Below are 13,895 nucleotides of genomic sequence, written 5' to 3' on the forward strand. Positions count from 1 at the left end.
ACAGGTTCTCTTGGGACAAAAGAACTAACATTTTTAAATGACTGGAACATGCAGTTAACCCTCAAAGAACACAGGTTTGAACTGCGCAGGTCCACTTTATATGCAGATTTTTTGAATAAATATACTCTGAAATTTTTTGGAGATTTGCGAGAATTTGAAAAACCTCGCAGACAAAGCGCATAACTTACAAATATCGAAAACATTAAGAAAAAGTTAGGTGTGTCATGAATGCATAAATATTGGTAGATACTAGTCTATTTTATCATTAACTACCATAAAATATGCACAAATCTATTATAAAAAAGTTACAATTTCAAAACTTACACACTCATACACACAAACACTTACAAACCACATCGCTTACAGACCGTACATGGTCTGTACGTTTGCAGTCGAGAGAAATGTAAACAAACGCAAAGATGTAGTATTAAATCATAACTGCATAAAATTAACTGTTATTAACTAGTTAAATAATTAGCATAAAAAATTTTATAACGATTCATTCATTAGTGTATAGGCTAGGCTACTGCAAAGCAATCATATCATTTGCACTAGGCTACCATAAAGCAATCATATTGCTGCTTCGCTATCAATGAATGAATCGTTATACCCAATAATAAATATGAATAATTTCTTTTTCATATTATCCTTTCGTTTTTGATATCTAGTGTTAGTAACATGTATAACATCTACAGTGTTTTGTATCATATAAGACAATATTGATCTTGGTACTGACAGACATATGGTTCATCTTGTAAACAGACGACGTAAACTTACAGTATCGATAAATACAGTATATTTCTGTAAATGTATTCTCATTTCCTTATAATTTGCTTAATAAGATTTTTTCTCTAGCTTACTTTATTGTAAGAATACAGTATAAAATACATATAACATATGCATTAATTGACTGTTTATATTTTTGGTAACGCTTCTGATCAATAGCAGACTATTAGTAGTTAAGTTTTTTTGAGAGTCAAAAGTTATATGCAGATTTTTGAACAAAACAAAACAATGCGGTTGAAGGGTCAACTGTATTTTATAATTTTGAACTAATCAATTTGTGTAGCTTACCTTGCAGCATTCCAATATGTTCTAATGCTTTTTTTTTTATGGGACAGAAAGTATGGGGAGAGGGGATTAAGGATGACAACGAATGAGAATGATTATTATTATGTGACACCTCCAGGGAGTCCAAAGACTCATCGAGGGAGAGTGTGCTAACAGCACTGAACGATTGGACCCCTTCCAACTACTAACCTCGCTCAAACTTACTTAACTGAGCCATTAGTAGCAGAGGCTCTACCAATCAACCAACCTTATAGATTATTTAATAACAGATTAAGTGCATGTGTGCATGGAATGAAGAAACACATAAACACATGTACAGAGATTACTGAATGATGTATAAAAGAATGTGTGAGAAGAGCAGGGACAAAACCAAGCAGCAGTGGGTGTAAGGGAAGTGAACATTAAAAGGAAGAAAAAAAGATATTGTGCTGCATGGGGATTCCATAATTAAGAGTGTAACAGATGGTAGAATCATTAAAGCATGTTATCGAGGGGCAAAAATTAAAGATATAACTGAGGCTGTGAAGTTGCAGAGGGACAAAGTGAGTGAGATTATTGTAGTTGTGGGAATGAATGATCTAGATGATGAAAAACTTTCTGTGAGACAGGATTAGAAAGACTTGATGATAGTAATGAATGCAACGAGCGAGACTGGAAAGATCATGAGTGTGCTACCAAGATGCGACAGTGATGAATTAAACAGAAGAGAGATTACAGAAAATAGAGCAATGTCAAGATTGTGTAAAAACTTTTGTAAAGAAATGAAACTGAATATTCATTTTATGAATGTCTCGAACGAGTTTGATAAAAGGAATTTTTCAAGAATGATGGTTTGCACTTAAACAGATTGGGCACAAGGCATTTAGAACATTTATTGATAAAGGATAGAATAAATGGTCAAAAACAGGGAAAAGGTGGTATTGGTCACTTAAACAGAATGGAAGAGGAAAAGATAACAAAGCAGGTGTTTGATGGCAAGATAATGGGGGGAAAAGATCCAGAGGAAGACCAAGATCTAGGAGGACTGATTCAGTTAGAAATGTCTAAAAAGACCAAAATGAACATTTAAGTGCTGACAAGTAAAAGACTAATTTAGAGGAAGTTTGTTGATAGGAAATAAGCAATTATGTAAACTTAATCGTGTAGTACTTCCATAGTATATATACTGTATGAGGTAGGTTCCAAAAGTTTCAGGCCTGACATACAAAATTTGCGCCAATTTTAAAATACCATGCGTGACAGATAGCACCATTTATGGGAAGCTTAGTGTACCAGTTTAACTCTCTACCTGCATCATTAGTTGGAGGCACTCATTTGACTAACACGTGGCTCACTTAGTGGCTGTAATGTTAAAAATTGAGTAGTGCACTGTGATAAAGTTTTTCGCCAAAGAACAGCTTTCTCCAATAGGAACACCACTATTAATGCAGAATATTATGCTTCACTCCTGCACAACTGTGTGATGCCATAAAGGAGAAGAGATGGGGAGTGCTGAGTCATGGAGTTTGCCTGCTTCACTACAATGCTCCAGTCCATATGGTTATTGTTGCAAAGGCTGCAGTGAAGGACTGTGCCTTCCAGGATAGTGAATACCCACCCTACAGCCCAGATCGAAACTGAGAAAGATGTTTCAGGAAGAAAATTTGACAATTAAGTGAAAGATGCAGTTTTAGGACATTTTGCAGACAAGAGTAAAAAATATTTTTTCAAGGGATTAGAAATGTTAATTCAAAGATATAAAAAGTGTGTTGAAGTAAAGAGAGATTATGTTGAAAAGTAACAGTTGTTTTCTTTCTATCACCTCTAAAAGTTAGTCAAGACAGAAACTTATGGAACTACCCTCGTGCACTCATCGAGGATGATGATACAAAGGTGGCAGAATGTTCTGGAGGCTAGAAAAAGCTTAGAGATGGTGGCAAGAGTACTGTAAAAGGAATCAAAGGTGACATTAAAAATGAAGATATTTCAGAGGTCTGGAGTGATTAATTTGAAAGACAAGTGATAGAATGGCTGTAGAAAATATTTGGTAAGAACCGTAGAAGAAAATCTTCAAAAGGAATGCAATCAGGAGTACACATCAATATCTGAAGTAGAAAAAGCCATCAAAAACTTGAAATGTAGAAAGTATCTGGAGTAAATGATATTTGAATCGTATTTGAACTCGTATTTTGTACCACCTTATTTACTCGTTTTTTGATCAAAATTTGATCAAAAAACGAGTAAATAAGGAGGTACAAAAATTTTACAGTGCCTGCACTGCATAACTTAAAAGGACTGCATTCTGGTTGAATGGCATGAAGCTCTCACAATACCCATCTATAAAAAAATAAAACAAAGTTAGAATTAAAGAAGAATTTCCCTACTAAATGTTCCAGGTAAGATATATGCAAGCATACTTGAGAAGAAGATAAACTTGGAGAAGAACAAGCTGGGTTTAGGCAGAATAGAAACTGATGTTATATTAATAAATAAATCCAGTATAACTCAGCCGAATTCCCTAACCAAAGTGAATAATTGCTTTAACAGGTTTGATATGAAAATCAGTAATAATAAGGCAATCATATTAAAACAGGCAGCAAACCAAGATCATCAGCTGCATCTTGAATGACGAACCTATAGAAGTTAAGCATTTCTGCTATTTAGACATAATTTGAAGATGGTAAATTAAGTGTAGAAATAGATAACAGAATAACCAAATCATGTATATAGTGAGATGTCAACTGAATAAATTTATATTGAATAACAGAGAAATTAGTCAAAACACTAAAGTACAACTTTAAGTCAATGTTGAAACAAATTTTAACTAATGGACCTCAGAGTGTTGTTAAAAATAAAATATTGTATATCAGATATTGAGGGATTCCCTTCCATATATGAGAAACTTACAGGAGGAGAGGTGATGGCATCAATAGCAGAATCATTAAAAATGAAGATATTAGGAAGATGGTTAGCATTCAGGACTGTGTGTGTGTGTGTGTGTGTGTGTGTGTGTGTGTGTGTGTGTGTGTGTGTGTGTGTGTGTGTGTGTGTGTGTGTGTGTGTGTGTAGCTAATCTCAGGTAATATGGTCACTTAAACAAAACAAGAGAGAAAAGTTAATAAATGAAGTGTTTTATGCAATACTGGCAAGAAAAGAACATGCAGGAGGACCAAGATCCTGATAGAAATGATTTTATTTATTTATTATTATTTTTTATTAAATACTGATCCCATACAGGTATCATTGGACTTTTAAGTACATCATGGCACATCTAGGACACAGGCAAGGACTTGAATACAAGTTCATTAACATTTTTCTTTGAAGAGTTGCAGGTTGTAGTTGTTTGAAAATTCTTCTTGCAGTGGGCTGTTCCAAAGGACAAAGGTAGATGGCATAAAAGAGGAAGTTCCAAATAGCATTGTTGGTTGACCGTTTGTTCCTGTTCAATGAATTCATAGTGGACTATCCCCTTGTGATCAAAGAAACACACCAGCATGGTCTTTAACTGCAAAAGTGATGTGCGTGCTTTTTTTGGAAGTGGTGAATTCAGGGTTTTCCACTACATGCTCTGACATTTTCTTTTGGGATCATACTTGAAGCACCAGTTTCGTCACCCGTAATCATGTGCTTTTTTGCAGAAAGATCAGTAGCAACTTGAAGCTGCCACCACTGATTCTGTTCATCTGTCAAGATCCGAGGCACAAACTTTGCAGAAATCTTTCACATACCCAATTCTTCAGTTAAAATTACTCCGACTGTTTCTCGATTCATTTGCAATTCGTCAGCCATTAATCACACACATAATCATCTGTCACACAGTACTAAATCTTGCACTCTGTTCACATTTGCATCCATTCATTTTTGTTTTTGCTTGCCCACTTCTGGGGTCGTCGTTCACATCTTCTCACCCACCTTTGAATCTCTTAAGCCACTCAAAGATACTTGACTTTTTCAGAGCATCCACACCATATGCCATTTTCAACAGCTCTGACATAATTTTGTGTGAAAATTCCAATTTTCACACAAAATTTGATGTTAACACGCTGCTCCAAATTTCGATCACACATTTTTATGTCAAAATTTACACACAGATCTCTATTGTTTTTGCAATAGCCAATTAGCAAATGGCTCTATCGGCTTGAGGTTTACGTATGCATTAGTTAAAAGATGTACAAGCACAATTATTCATGTGACTCCAACCAAATCACCACACAGGTGACACTACATGGGCATTCTGGGAATTAAATTTTCACACTTTGTATATATAGACAGAATTTACGCTGAAATCACCTATGTTAATTGAAAAATCCTTCGGCAGTCCAGACATCGACTATAGTTGTTCACTTTGAGCCCTCCTGGCTTAGAATATTTCTTTCTTGCTATAAAGATTGTACTTAGCCAAATATCTCACATAATTCATATTATAATATTATATTAATTGAAAATTATTAAAATGAAGTTATATTAAGTGAATTTTATACATAGCAAAAATAACATATTTAAGCAGACTAATTAAATCAATTTACCATCGCATTTTAGGCCTTGTTTCATCAACCCAAACAGCATTTCTCCACAGAAATCACAGAAGGTTGGGGACTTGTAAGAATGAACCATAAGTGAATGGGGCCTAACTTGAATGTGTTCAGATGGATTATTAGCTGGATATAGAAAAAAAAAATTATAATAATAATAAAAATAACATAACACACACACACACATCATATGTTATTAACTTATAATAATTAAATGATATACTGTACCCATAAATATTGTAATGTAGACGTATTTATGTATACCCATAAATAGTGTAATGTAGAAGCATCTTCTGAGTCGGGTGGCAGCATTATGGAGATCTTGTGTAACAGTATTTGTGAAAACAATCTACTAAAAACTATTTCCTAATTAGAAATAAGAATGTTTTCAATCTTTATGTCTTTTCTATGTAAATGTACCCCCCAAAAGTCATCCATGGTATTTGCATTTTGTGTGTGTGAGTGTGTGTGTGAATATTCAGTATGGTTAAGATTTGGCATTTATCAGCAAAAATATTAAAAAAAATCATTTCCAATACAGGGGTCCTAGACCTACTTCGTCTTCACGGCGGTAATCCCATAAATGATTTAAAAAATAAATTTCGACTTGAAGCAGCGTGATGTAAAATTCAAACATGACAGGCGAACTTGTTTGTAAGTGCGGCAGAAGAATACGCCGTTATGCAGCATTTGTTTAGAGATGGCATCGTTTGGGTCCCAGCATACACTCTTTGGGTACCGCGTGCTTTGTTTACAACCGCTCTCTCACTTTTGTGTTTGTGTTTTTTTGTGACTTTTTACTCTTCAATATGGCTCCCAAAAGTAAGGCAGACTCTTCCGATGGCAGTGTGTTGAAGAAAAGGAAAGCCATTACATTAGAAGTGAAATTAGACATTACTAAAAGGGCAAAAAAGGGAGAAACGCCAACAAATATCAGCTGTGCGTTGAACTTAAGTCGTACCACAGTCGGGACTATTATCAATGATAAAGTGCGCATCCTTGAACACGTGAAAGGATTGGCGCCCATGAAATCGACTGTGATTACGAAAAAATGTAGTAGGCTCATGATTGAGATGGAAAGACTTCTTGTTCTTTGGCTGGAAGACCAGCATCAACGCCGTATTCCAATTAGCCTCATGTTAATTCAAAAAAGGCGAAAAGATTGTTCGAGGTATTGAAAAGTGAAAGGGGGGGGGAATGAGTGCAGGTGAAGAGTTTAATGCTAGTAAAGGTTGGTTTATGAGGTTTAAGGCTCGGGGCAATTTACATAACCTTAAGGTGCAAGGTGAAGCTGCTAGTGGTGATGATAAAGCAGCTGGTGAGTTTCCTGAGGGGTTGGCTGAGATAATAAGGAGGAGGGGGCAACAGTGCTCAACAAGTGTTTAATGTGGACGAGACAGGCCTATTTTGAAAACGTATGCCTAATCGTACCTATATCGCCAATGAGAAGAAGGCGAGATAGGTACAAGCCAACCACAGGATAAAAGGTAAAGAATTGTTTTCTTTTAATCACCTGTACAGAATGTACAGTTTCATTTGTCATTTTGAGGATTGTTCTCATTTTCATGTTTGTTTTTTTTATTACAGTTTCATTTTTGTAATTTTTCTGTACTACACAGTAATTATGTTTTCCCTTTCATTTTCCTATGGCCTAGTTCTGTTTTTTGATATATACGTATAACTTTAGGGTGTTTTAGGTTAGGTAAGTAACTTTGGATATGGTAATTCCGACTTGCATCAAAAATCGCATTACGTCAGCCCGTAGGAACGAATCTCCGACGTAACTCGAGGACCCCCTGTATACTACCACTACTACTACTAATATGAGGTGTGGCTATTAAATAACGAGACTGGTTGCAAAAATGTGGTTTATTATGCAATTGTACAACTTAATTGTTATTCCCTTCAACATACTCTCCTCCTCTATCTATACACCATTGCATATGAATTTTCCATTGTTGGAAGCAGTGCTGCAAGTCATCAGGTGTTATCTGCTTCAGTAGCACTGCCGTTTTACCCTTTACCTCATCCACCGACTGAAAATGGGTGCCCTTCAATGCGGATTTCAACTTTGGAAAAAGGTAAAAGTTGCATGGAACTAAGTCGAGCGAGTAAGGTGATGGTCCAACACTGGGATCTTCTTATCAGCCAGATACTGCTTTACAGGCAGTGCACTGCAGGCTGGAGCGTTGTCCTGATGGAAAATCCAAGCATTGTTCTTCCACAGATCAGGTCTCTTCTTCCTCACTCGTTCTCTCAGCTTGGCCAGAACCTCAGGGTAATAATGTTGGTTAACTGTCTGATTCTCTGGTACTCATTCAACCATTATCATGCAATTGATATAAAAAAGAGATCAGCATTGCCTTCAGTTTTGATTTGCTCATTCTTGCTTTTTTCATTCTCGGTGATTTGGGAGTTTTCCAGTGTATCAATTGTCTCTCTGTTTCTGGATCGTACTAGAAAATCAACATCTCATCACATATGATGATCTTTTCCTGCAAGTCTGGCTCCACTGTCAGCCAGACTTGCAGTGGATGAGGTAAACAAGAAAACGGCAGATAACACCTAATGACTTTGTTCAAGCACTGCTTAAATAATGGAAAATTCATATGCAATGATGTATAGATAGAAGAGGGGAGTATGTTGAAGGGGATAACAATTAAGTTGTATAATTGTAATAATAAACCACATTTTTGCAGTCTTGTTATTTAATAGCTACATACCTTGTATAGCTAGTATATCAGTGTTGTTTTGAGTTAACAACACTGGCAAAAGATACATAACAGTCAGTAAGCAAAAAAACAAAAGTGAAGAAAAGAAAAAATAAAATATAAAACACATGCAGCACTTTTATATTGTATTTACAAGATCCAAATATCAATTATTCAAAGGTCATCATAACATCACTCAGGTAAATAGTGATGTTCAGCTTTAAAGTGACTGCATTCACTGACGTTTGGATTATGATAATTTATAAAAGCTCAACAGGTATCACTTGAAGTCTTTTGGCTCTGTGATTTACAAATAATGGTAATCTTTTTCAGCATATCATACAGCTCTTCTGTCTCTATATTTCTGGAATAAAACATAAAATTAGGGATGGATTACGATATTTAACTATTTCATTAAGTGCATTAAAATATGTACTTAATGAAAACAATGAAATAAATTACATCCAATTCCTGATATGTACATTCGTGGAGGAATATACAGGATATTATGATAGTATTACATGAAAACGTCCCATCATTCATAAATTCCTATCAATAATTTTCTCCAAGTTAGTCAAATTAATCTGAACAAGCCGAATTTGTCAAGTTTTTGATTTTGGTTTGGTTTGGTTGTCTCAGTTCACAATAATTTTAGTTTTGGATTTTCGGTATTTATAATTATGCAACAAATCTTGTGATGAGCATAACTTTCAGGGAAGGAAGGAAAGAACTTTCCATGAACACCAACTTATTTTGAACTGATATCAAACTTTTTGTAAATGTTAATGGTCAACTGTAAATATCAAAATATTTTCTACTACTTATATAATGTAATGTTTATATCCTAAATAAGGCAATATTGCAAATTCTAATGCAAATCTAGTATTAGTCATGTTCAAGATTTAACATGTTTACAAATGCATAAAAATGCTTGTAAATGTCTAACACTATAAGAATTAAAAATTCATGCACTGTCTGTGTGACCGAAAAGTGGTACCATCATTTTTTTAATGTGATGACTTCCACCAATGAAGTCATATAGTACTTCCACCAATGAAGAATATAGTACATTACTACTGTGGAAGGACTATAAATTTTTTTTTTTTTTCCTGTTTTTATTCAGTTTATATATGTGTGTATTTTATTTCCTTTTTTACATAATTCAGAAATCTAGAGACCAAATATGGAACTTTTTTTCAAACCATTCAAGTTTCCAATAAGCAGGTGGTGGTCTCACAAAAGTCAATGAAATTCATCTCCCAACTAAAGACAATTGCAAACATACATGCCCACAATGTGATTTGAATCAGCAGCCTGTTGGTTGGAGAGCAAATATACTAACCATTCGGCCAACTAGGCCAGCAACCATATAACCAAAAGTAGTACATAAAATTAAAAACTGTTCATTATTGCTTTTCTAGTTAGTTGAAACATTTTCAGTAGATTCCTTCCATTCAGAAACAGGCTACTATAATTTGCCAAATTGTTCATCAAAGGCAAGGCTGTCATATCTCCCAAAATAGAGGCAAGACAAGACAGCAATGTAAAATAAGACAAAAAAATCTTCTGCATCGGATTTGATGACATTAAATATGATAAATCAAATGATCATCTTTTTTGCTTTAGCATTTGTCTCAATGTTTGCAGTTGTATTATTCCCTTACCTGAGAGTATAACCTCCACCAAGGTACCTTCTGCCACATCAGATGCTGCATTGATTGGCAAAAGTTTATTTTCAGAGTTGTACTCATGCCGGAACAGGATTAATCGTTCATTAAGTCGTGTTAAACCATGTTCTGGGAACTAAAAAAAATTAATAAATAATTGAATCAAATTTCAGTGCATCATGAGATAGTATGGGAGCTAAAAAATAAATTAAGAATCAAATTATATTACATGATATATAACAACAGTAACAAAACTATACAAAATCATCATTTTGTATGATGATTTTGTATAGTTTTGTATCATTTTCTAGACTTCTATATTCTCCTCCAACTGGGTGGTATCAGAGTATTTATATATTTAACAGTCTTGAACTGTCCACTCATTTGATATGCTCAATCCACTTCTTTTAGTATTCGCATACGTTGTCCAAAAAAAAACACTGGCTTAAATATGACCAACTAGGAAAAACAGAGTATACATGTATGAGAGTTATAAAAAAATTACACCTATATTTATGAGCAACTTCAGATAACTGAAATTAATGTGAGCATTTTGAAGTTATACGCAGTTTTCAATGTATGTACTGTACCAATAAAAATTTTATGCCAAGGCATAATACAGCTTAAATCTTTTCCAGCAGCATAAATTACTCTTTCATAATAAAAATTAGTAAATGCAAAAAATGTTGACAACAGAACATAAAAGAGTAGAACAGTCACAATTAGCCAATATTCCAGAGTTAGATTAGACCAGTAGAATAGCAAAGAATTTCCTGAAGAGATGCTGTAAAAAATATAAGTGAGGTCAAATCTACTGATAAAAAGTCAAACTTCAGATGGAAATATAACATGAGCCAGAATATAAATTTATTCACATATACATATATACATCTGTTCATCATCATACTTTCAGGGATTTAGGCCCAGTGGCCTGTTCCAGTCTCGTTCCATCTTTTTCTTGGTCGTTCTGGACTTCTATATCCTCCTCCAACTGGGTGGTATCAGAGTATTTATTTATTTATCAGTCTTGAACTGTCCACTCATTTGATATGCCTCAATCCACTTCTTTTAGTATTCACATACTTTGTCCAATGCTGAGTCTATTTTTAGCTCTTTACATATTTCTATGCTTCTTTTTTATTTTGTCCCTGAAAGTACAGCCGGATGTCCTTCGCAAGAATTTCATTTCTCTAGTTTCTATTCTTTTTTCTTCTGCAGTTTTCATGGTCCATAATTCACTTCCATGCAGTGGAGAAGGTCTTGCCAAAAGTTTATAAACTATTATTCTTGTATGCTTTTGAAATTGGTTAGGTTTGAAAATATTGATCATTCCTGTTATCTTTAGTAAGTTTGAAATGTTGATATCAATGTCAGATTCTTTTTGTGTGTGATATAGCACATCCAAGGTATTTAAAAGAGTTAATTAGTTATAAAATTTTATTTTTAATCATGATTTTACTTCTGACTGGAAATGATCCTATAAAAGCCATGATTTTTATTCTGTCTGTTGATATTTGCATTTCAAATTTTTTAGCCATTATGTTTAATGAGTATACTGATCTTTGGAGTTTCATCTGCAAACAAAAGGATATTAAAGGGACAGAAGGGTATTTTTCTTCCATTTCTTTACTATTTCATCTATATAGATAATAAATAAAAATGACATTGGGTATCCTTGATGGACCACTCTGTTTATTGATTTCCATCCTGTAACTTTTTCATTGATTCATACAACTATTTGGTTGTATTTATACATGTTAGTTATTGTAGCAAGCAGCTGATTTGTAATGTTTAGATTCTTGAGTATGGCCCACAGTTTGTTCCTTAAGACTGTCAAAGGCTCTTGTCAAACAAATCACTGTTAAAATTCAAAATGCCAAATCATTAAATTAAATGTAAAAATGCATACTATAAAACATAGCATTTTAATATAGTACTAAGCAATTTTCTTAATTATGGCCATAATGATGATGCAAGATTGGAACTTCAAGGTCAATTAGTGCTTAGTTTTGTTCTTTTGTCTGTGCAGTACATTTGGCACAGAGCCATTAATGTGGTGAATATATTGCTCAAGGATGGTGAGGACTCCTCTCCATCATTTATTTCATTAAAATTATGGTGACTAATCGTGTTATGAATAATTACTTTAATGTCCCAATGTTTCAACTTCATATTACGCTCATCTTCATCTGGAATATATACACATATATACAAAGACAAGATATATTATATTTCAAATAGTATACTAAAGAGACAATGATTTGATCAACAGTTATTCTACTGGCCTGACCTTTAGTGGAAAAAAAAACTACATCAAAGCTATATTCTATTTATAACATCATCAGAGAACAAACTCATACAGATAGTTTTAATACAGCAAAAGCGGTTGCCTAATCCATAATTTAACATGAGTGTCATATTAGAGTTAAGATTCTAGATTACTTATATTCCTAATTACAATTAACTCTTAGACCAAAAGGTTAAGTGGGTAGAATATGTGCCATCCATATTTTGGGATTTTTAGACCCCCATTACTGTAAAGATTAGGGTGGCTGATAAGAATTTCACAGGCCTCCATTTATGTTCCTTTTTTCGAATAGGAATTGTGCATCCTGTTTCACCAACATTACGCAAATTACAGGTGTAATGAATACAGTATACTCCAGGGTGGGCCAGAGGAGTAAGTTGATCCTTGGATCAGTTGAATAATTTCTTTAATTTTGCAATAGGCTTAAAGATGGCATGCAGGTTGTATTTCTGTAGTATTCTGTTTCTCTACAGAAATACAATTAATGCCACCTTTAAACCCTGTTGGCACTTGTTTGCCAAAAACAAAGACATCATCAGACTTTTCTAAGTATACCTCCCATTGTTAGAAGGCCTGCCTCAAAATCCTCCATTTAATTCCATCTTGAGCTTTTCTGTGCCACTGAATTTCAGCCATTGTTTTAATTCTTGTATTTATTTAGCACTTATGAAAAAATAAAACCAGAAATAACCCAAAGTAAAACAAATAATAAATAATCAGGTTACACACTTCATCCTGAGTATTCTTGGTCTAGCTCCTACTGACGAGACCTCAAAAAAGGTCGAAACCAGTCTGGGTAGTAGTGACCTTCCCCCATAATTTATAACATCATTCATCTCCTAGGAGATGTGCTTTACATTATGGGAAAATACTAAGGACAGTGATCGGATCTTGCTCCACCTTTACTACGAGTTGCCCTGTCATGAAAGGCTGGCATACGCTTGTATCCGCCGAAACTAATATAGTCTCTATATTCAGCATGAAACTCTTGTAGTTTCTATATTCGGCTATGAAATAATGTTGGATTCAATATCCACTTAATTTGAATAATTTTGCATTGCCGAAGTGAAGCCTTTTGGCTCTCTTTTTCGGTATTACATTTCTGTTTTCATTTTGGTTTAAGTCTTGGGAATCATAATATAATTTGGCAAAGAAGGATTCTGTTCTTCTTATGATGATTTCATATTTAAGGGTTAATTTATTTTGTGATTTAAACAACTCTCTTCTCTCTCCTTTTAGACTTACTGTTTTTTTATTGTAATTCCTATTTTCCTTATTCTAAATGGTGGCACACCATTTGGCAATTCCTATAGGTAGAGATGACCTGCTAATGCTTCTGCCTGGTATCTCAACTTGGGCCTGGCTCCCACTGAAGAGACCTCAATAAAGGTCGAAACTAGTCTGGGTAGTGGCCCTTCCCTTAATGCATAACATTAGACATATCCGCAAGGAGATGTGTTTTTCATTATAGGAGATACTGAAACAGGAGTTGTTGGTAGCTTGCTCCACCTTTGCAACGAGTTGCCCTGGTGTTGTACCACCTTACCCCAGTCCTGAAGATACTTTCAGGCGCAAACTTTGTTTGCTCACACTTGGATAAAGGATTAAACTAAATTTATTATTATCC

At 34.4% G+C, this 13,895-nt stretch overlaps 1 protein-coding gene across 1 annotated transcript in view; it reads right to left on the reverse strand.

The window, feature by feature from the left end:
• LOC150101447 (serine/threonine-protein kinase D1-like) overlaps positions 1-13,895 on the reverse strand; it is a 384,746-nt gene that overhangs the window by 314,976 nt on the left and 55,875 nt on the right. Inside the window, exons 3-4 of the mRNA XM_090400796.1 lie at positions 9,958-10,096; positions 5,577-5,708 (exon numbers count right to left, since the gene is read on the reverse strand). Coding sequence (XP_090256922.1) covers positions 5,577-5,708; positions 9,958-10,096 — 271 coding nt within the window. The remainder of the gene's footprint in view (positions 1-5,576; positions 5,709-9,957; positions 10,097-13,895) is intronic.

The sequence above is a fragment of the Typopeltis vanoorti genome, chromosome 11 (genome assembly GCF_054136105.1).
Source record: "Typopeltis vanoorti isolate ZY-2024b chromosome 11, IOZ_Tvanoo_1.0, whole genome shotgun sequence".
In the NCBI taxonomy this organism is placed as follows: Eukaryota; Metazoa; Arthropoda; class Arachnida; order Uropygi; family Thelyphonidae; genus Typopeltis; species Typopeltis vanoorti.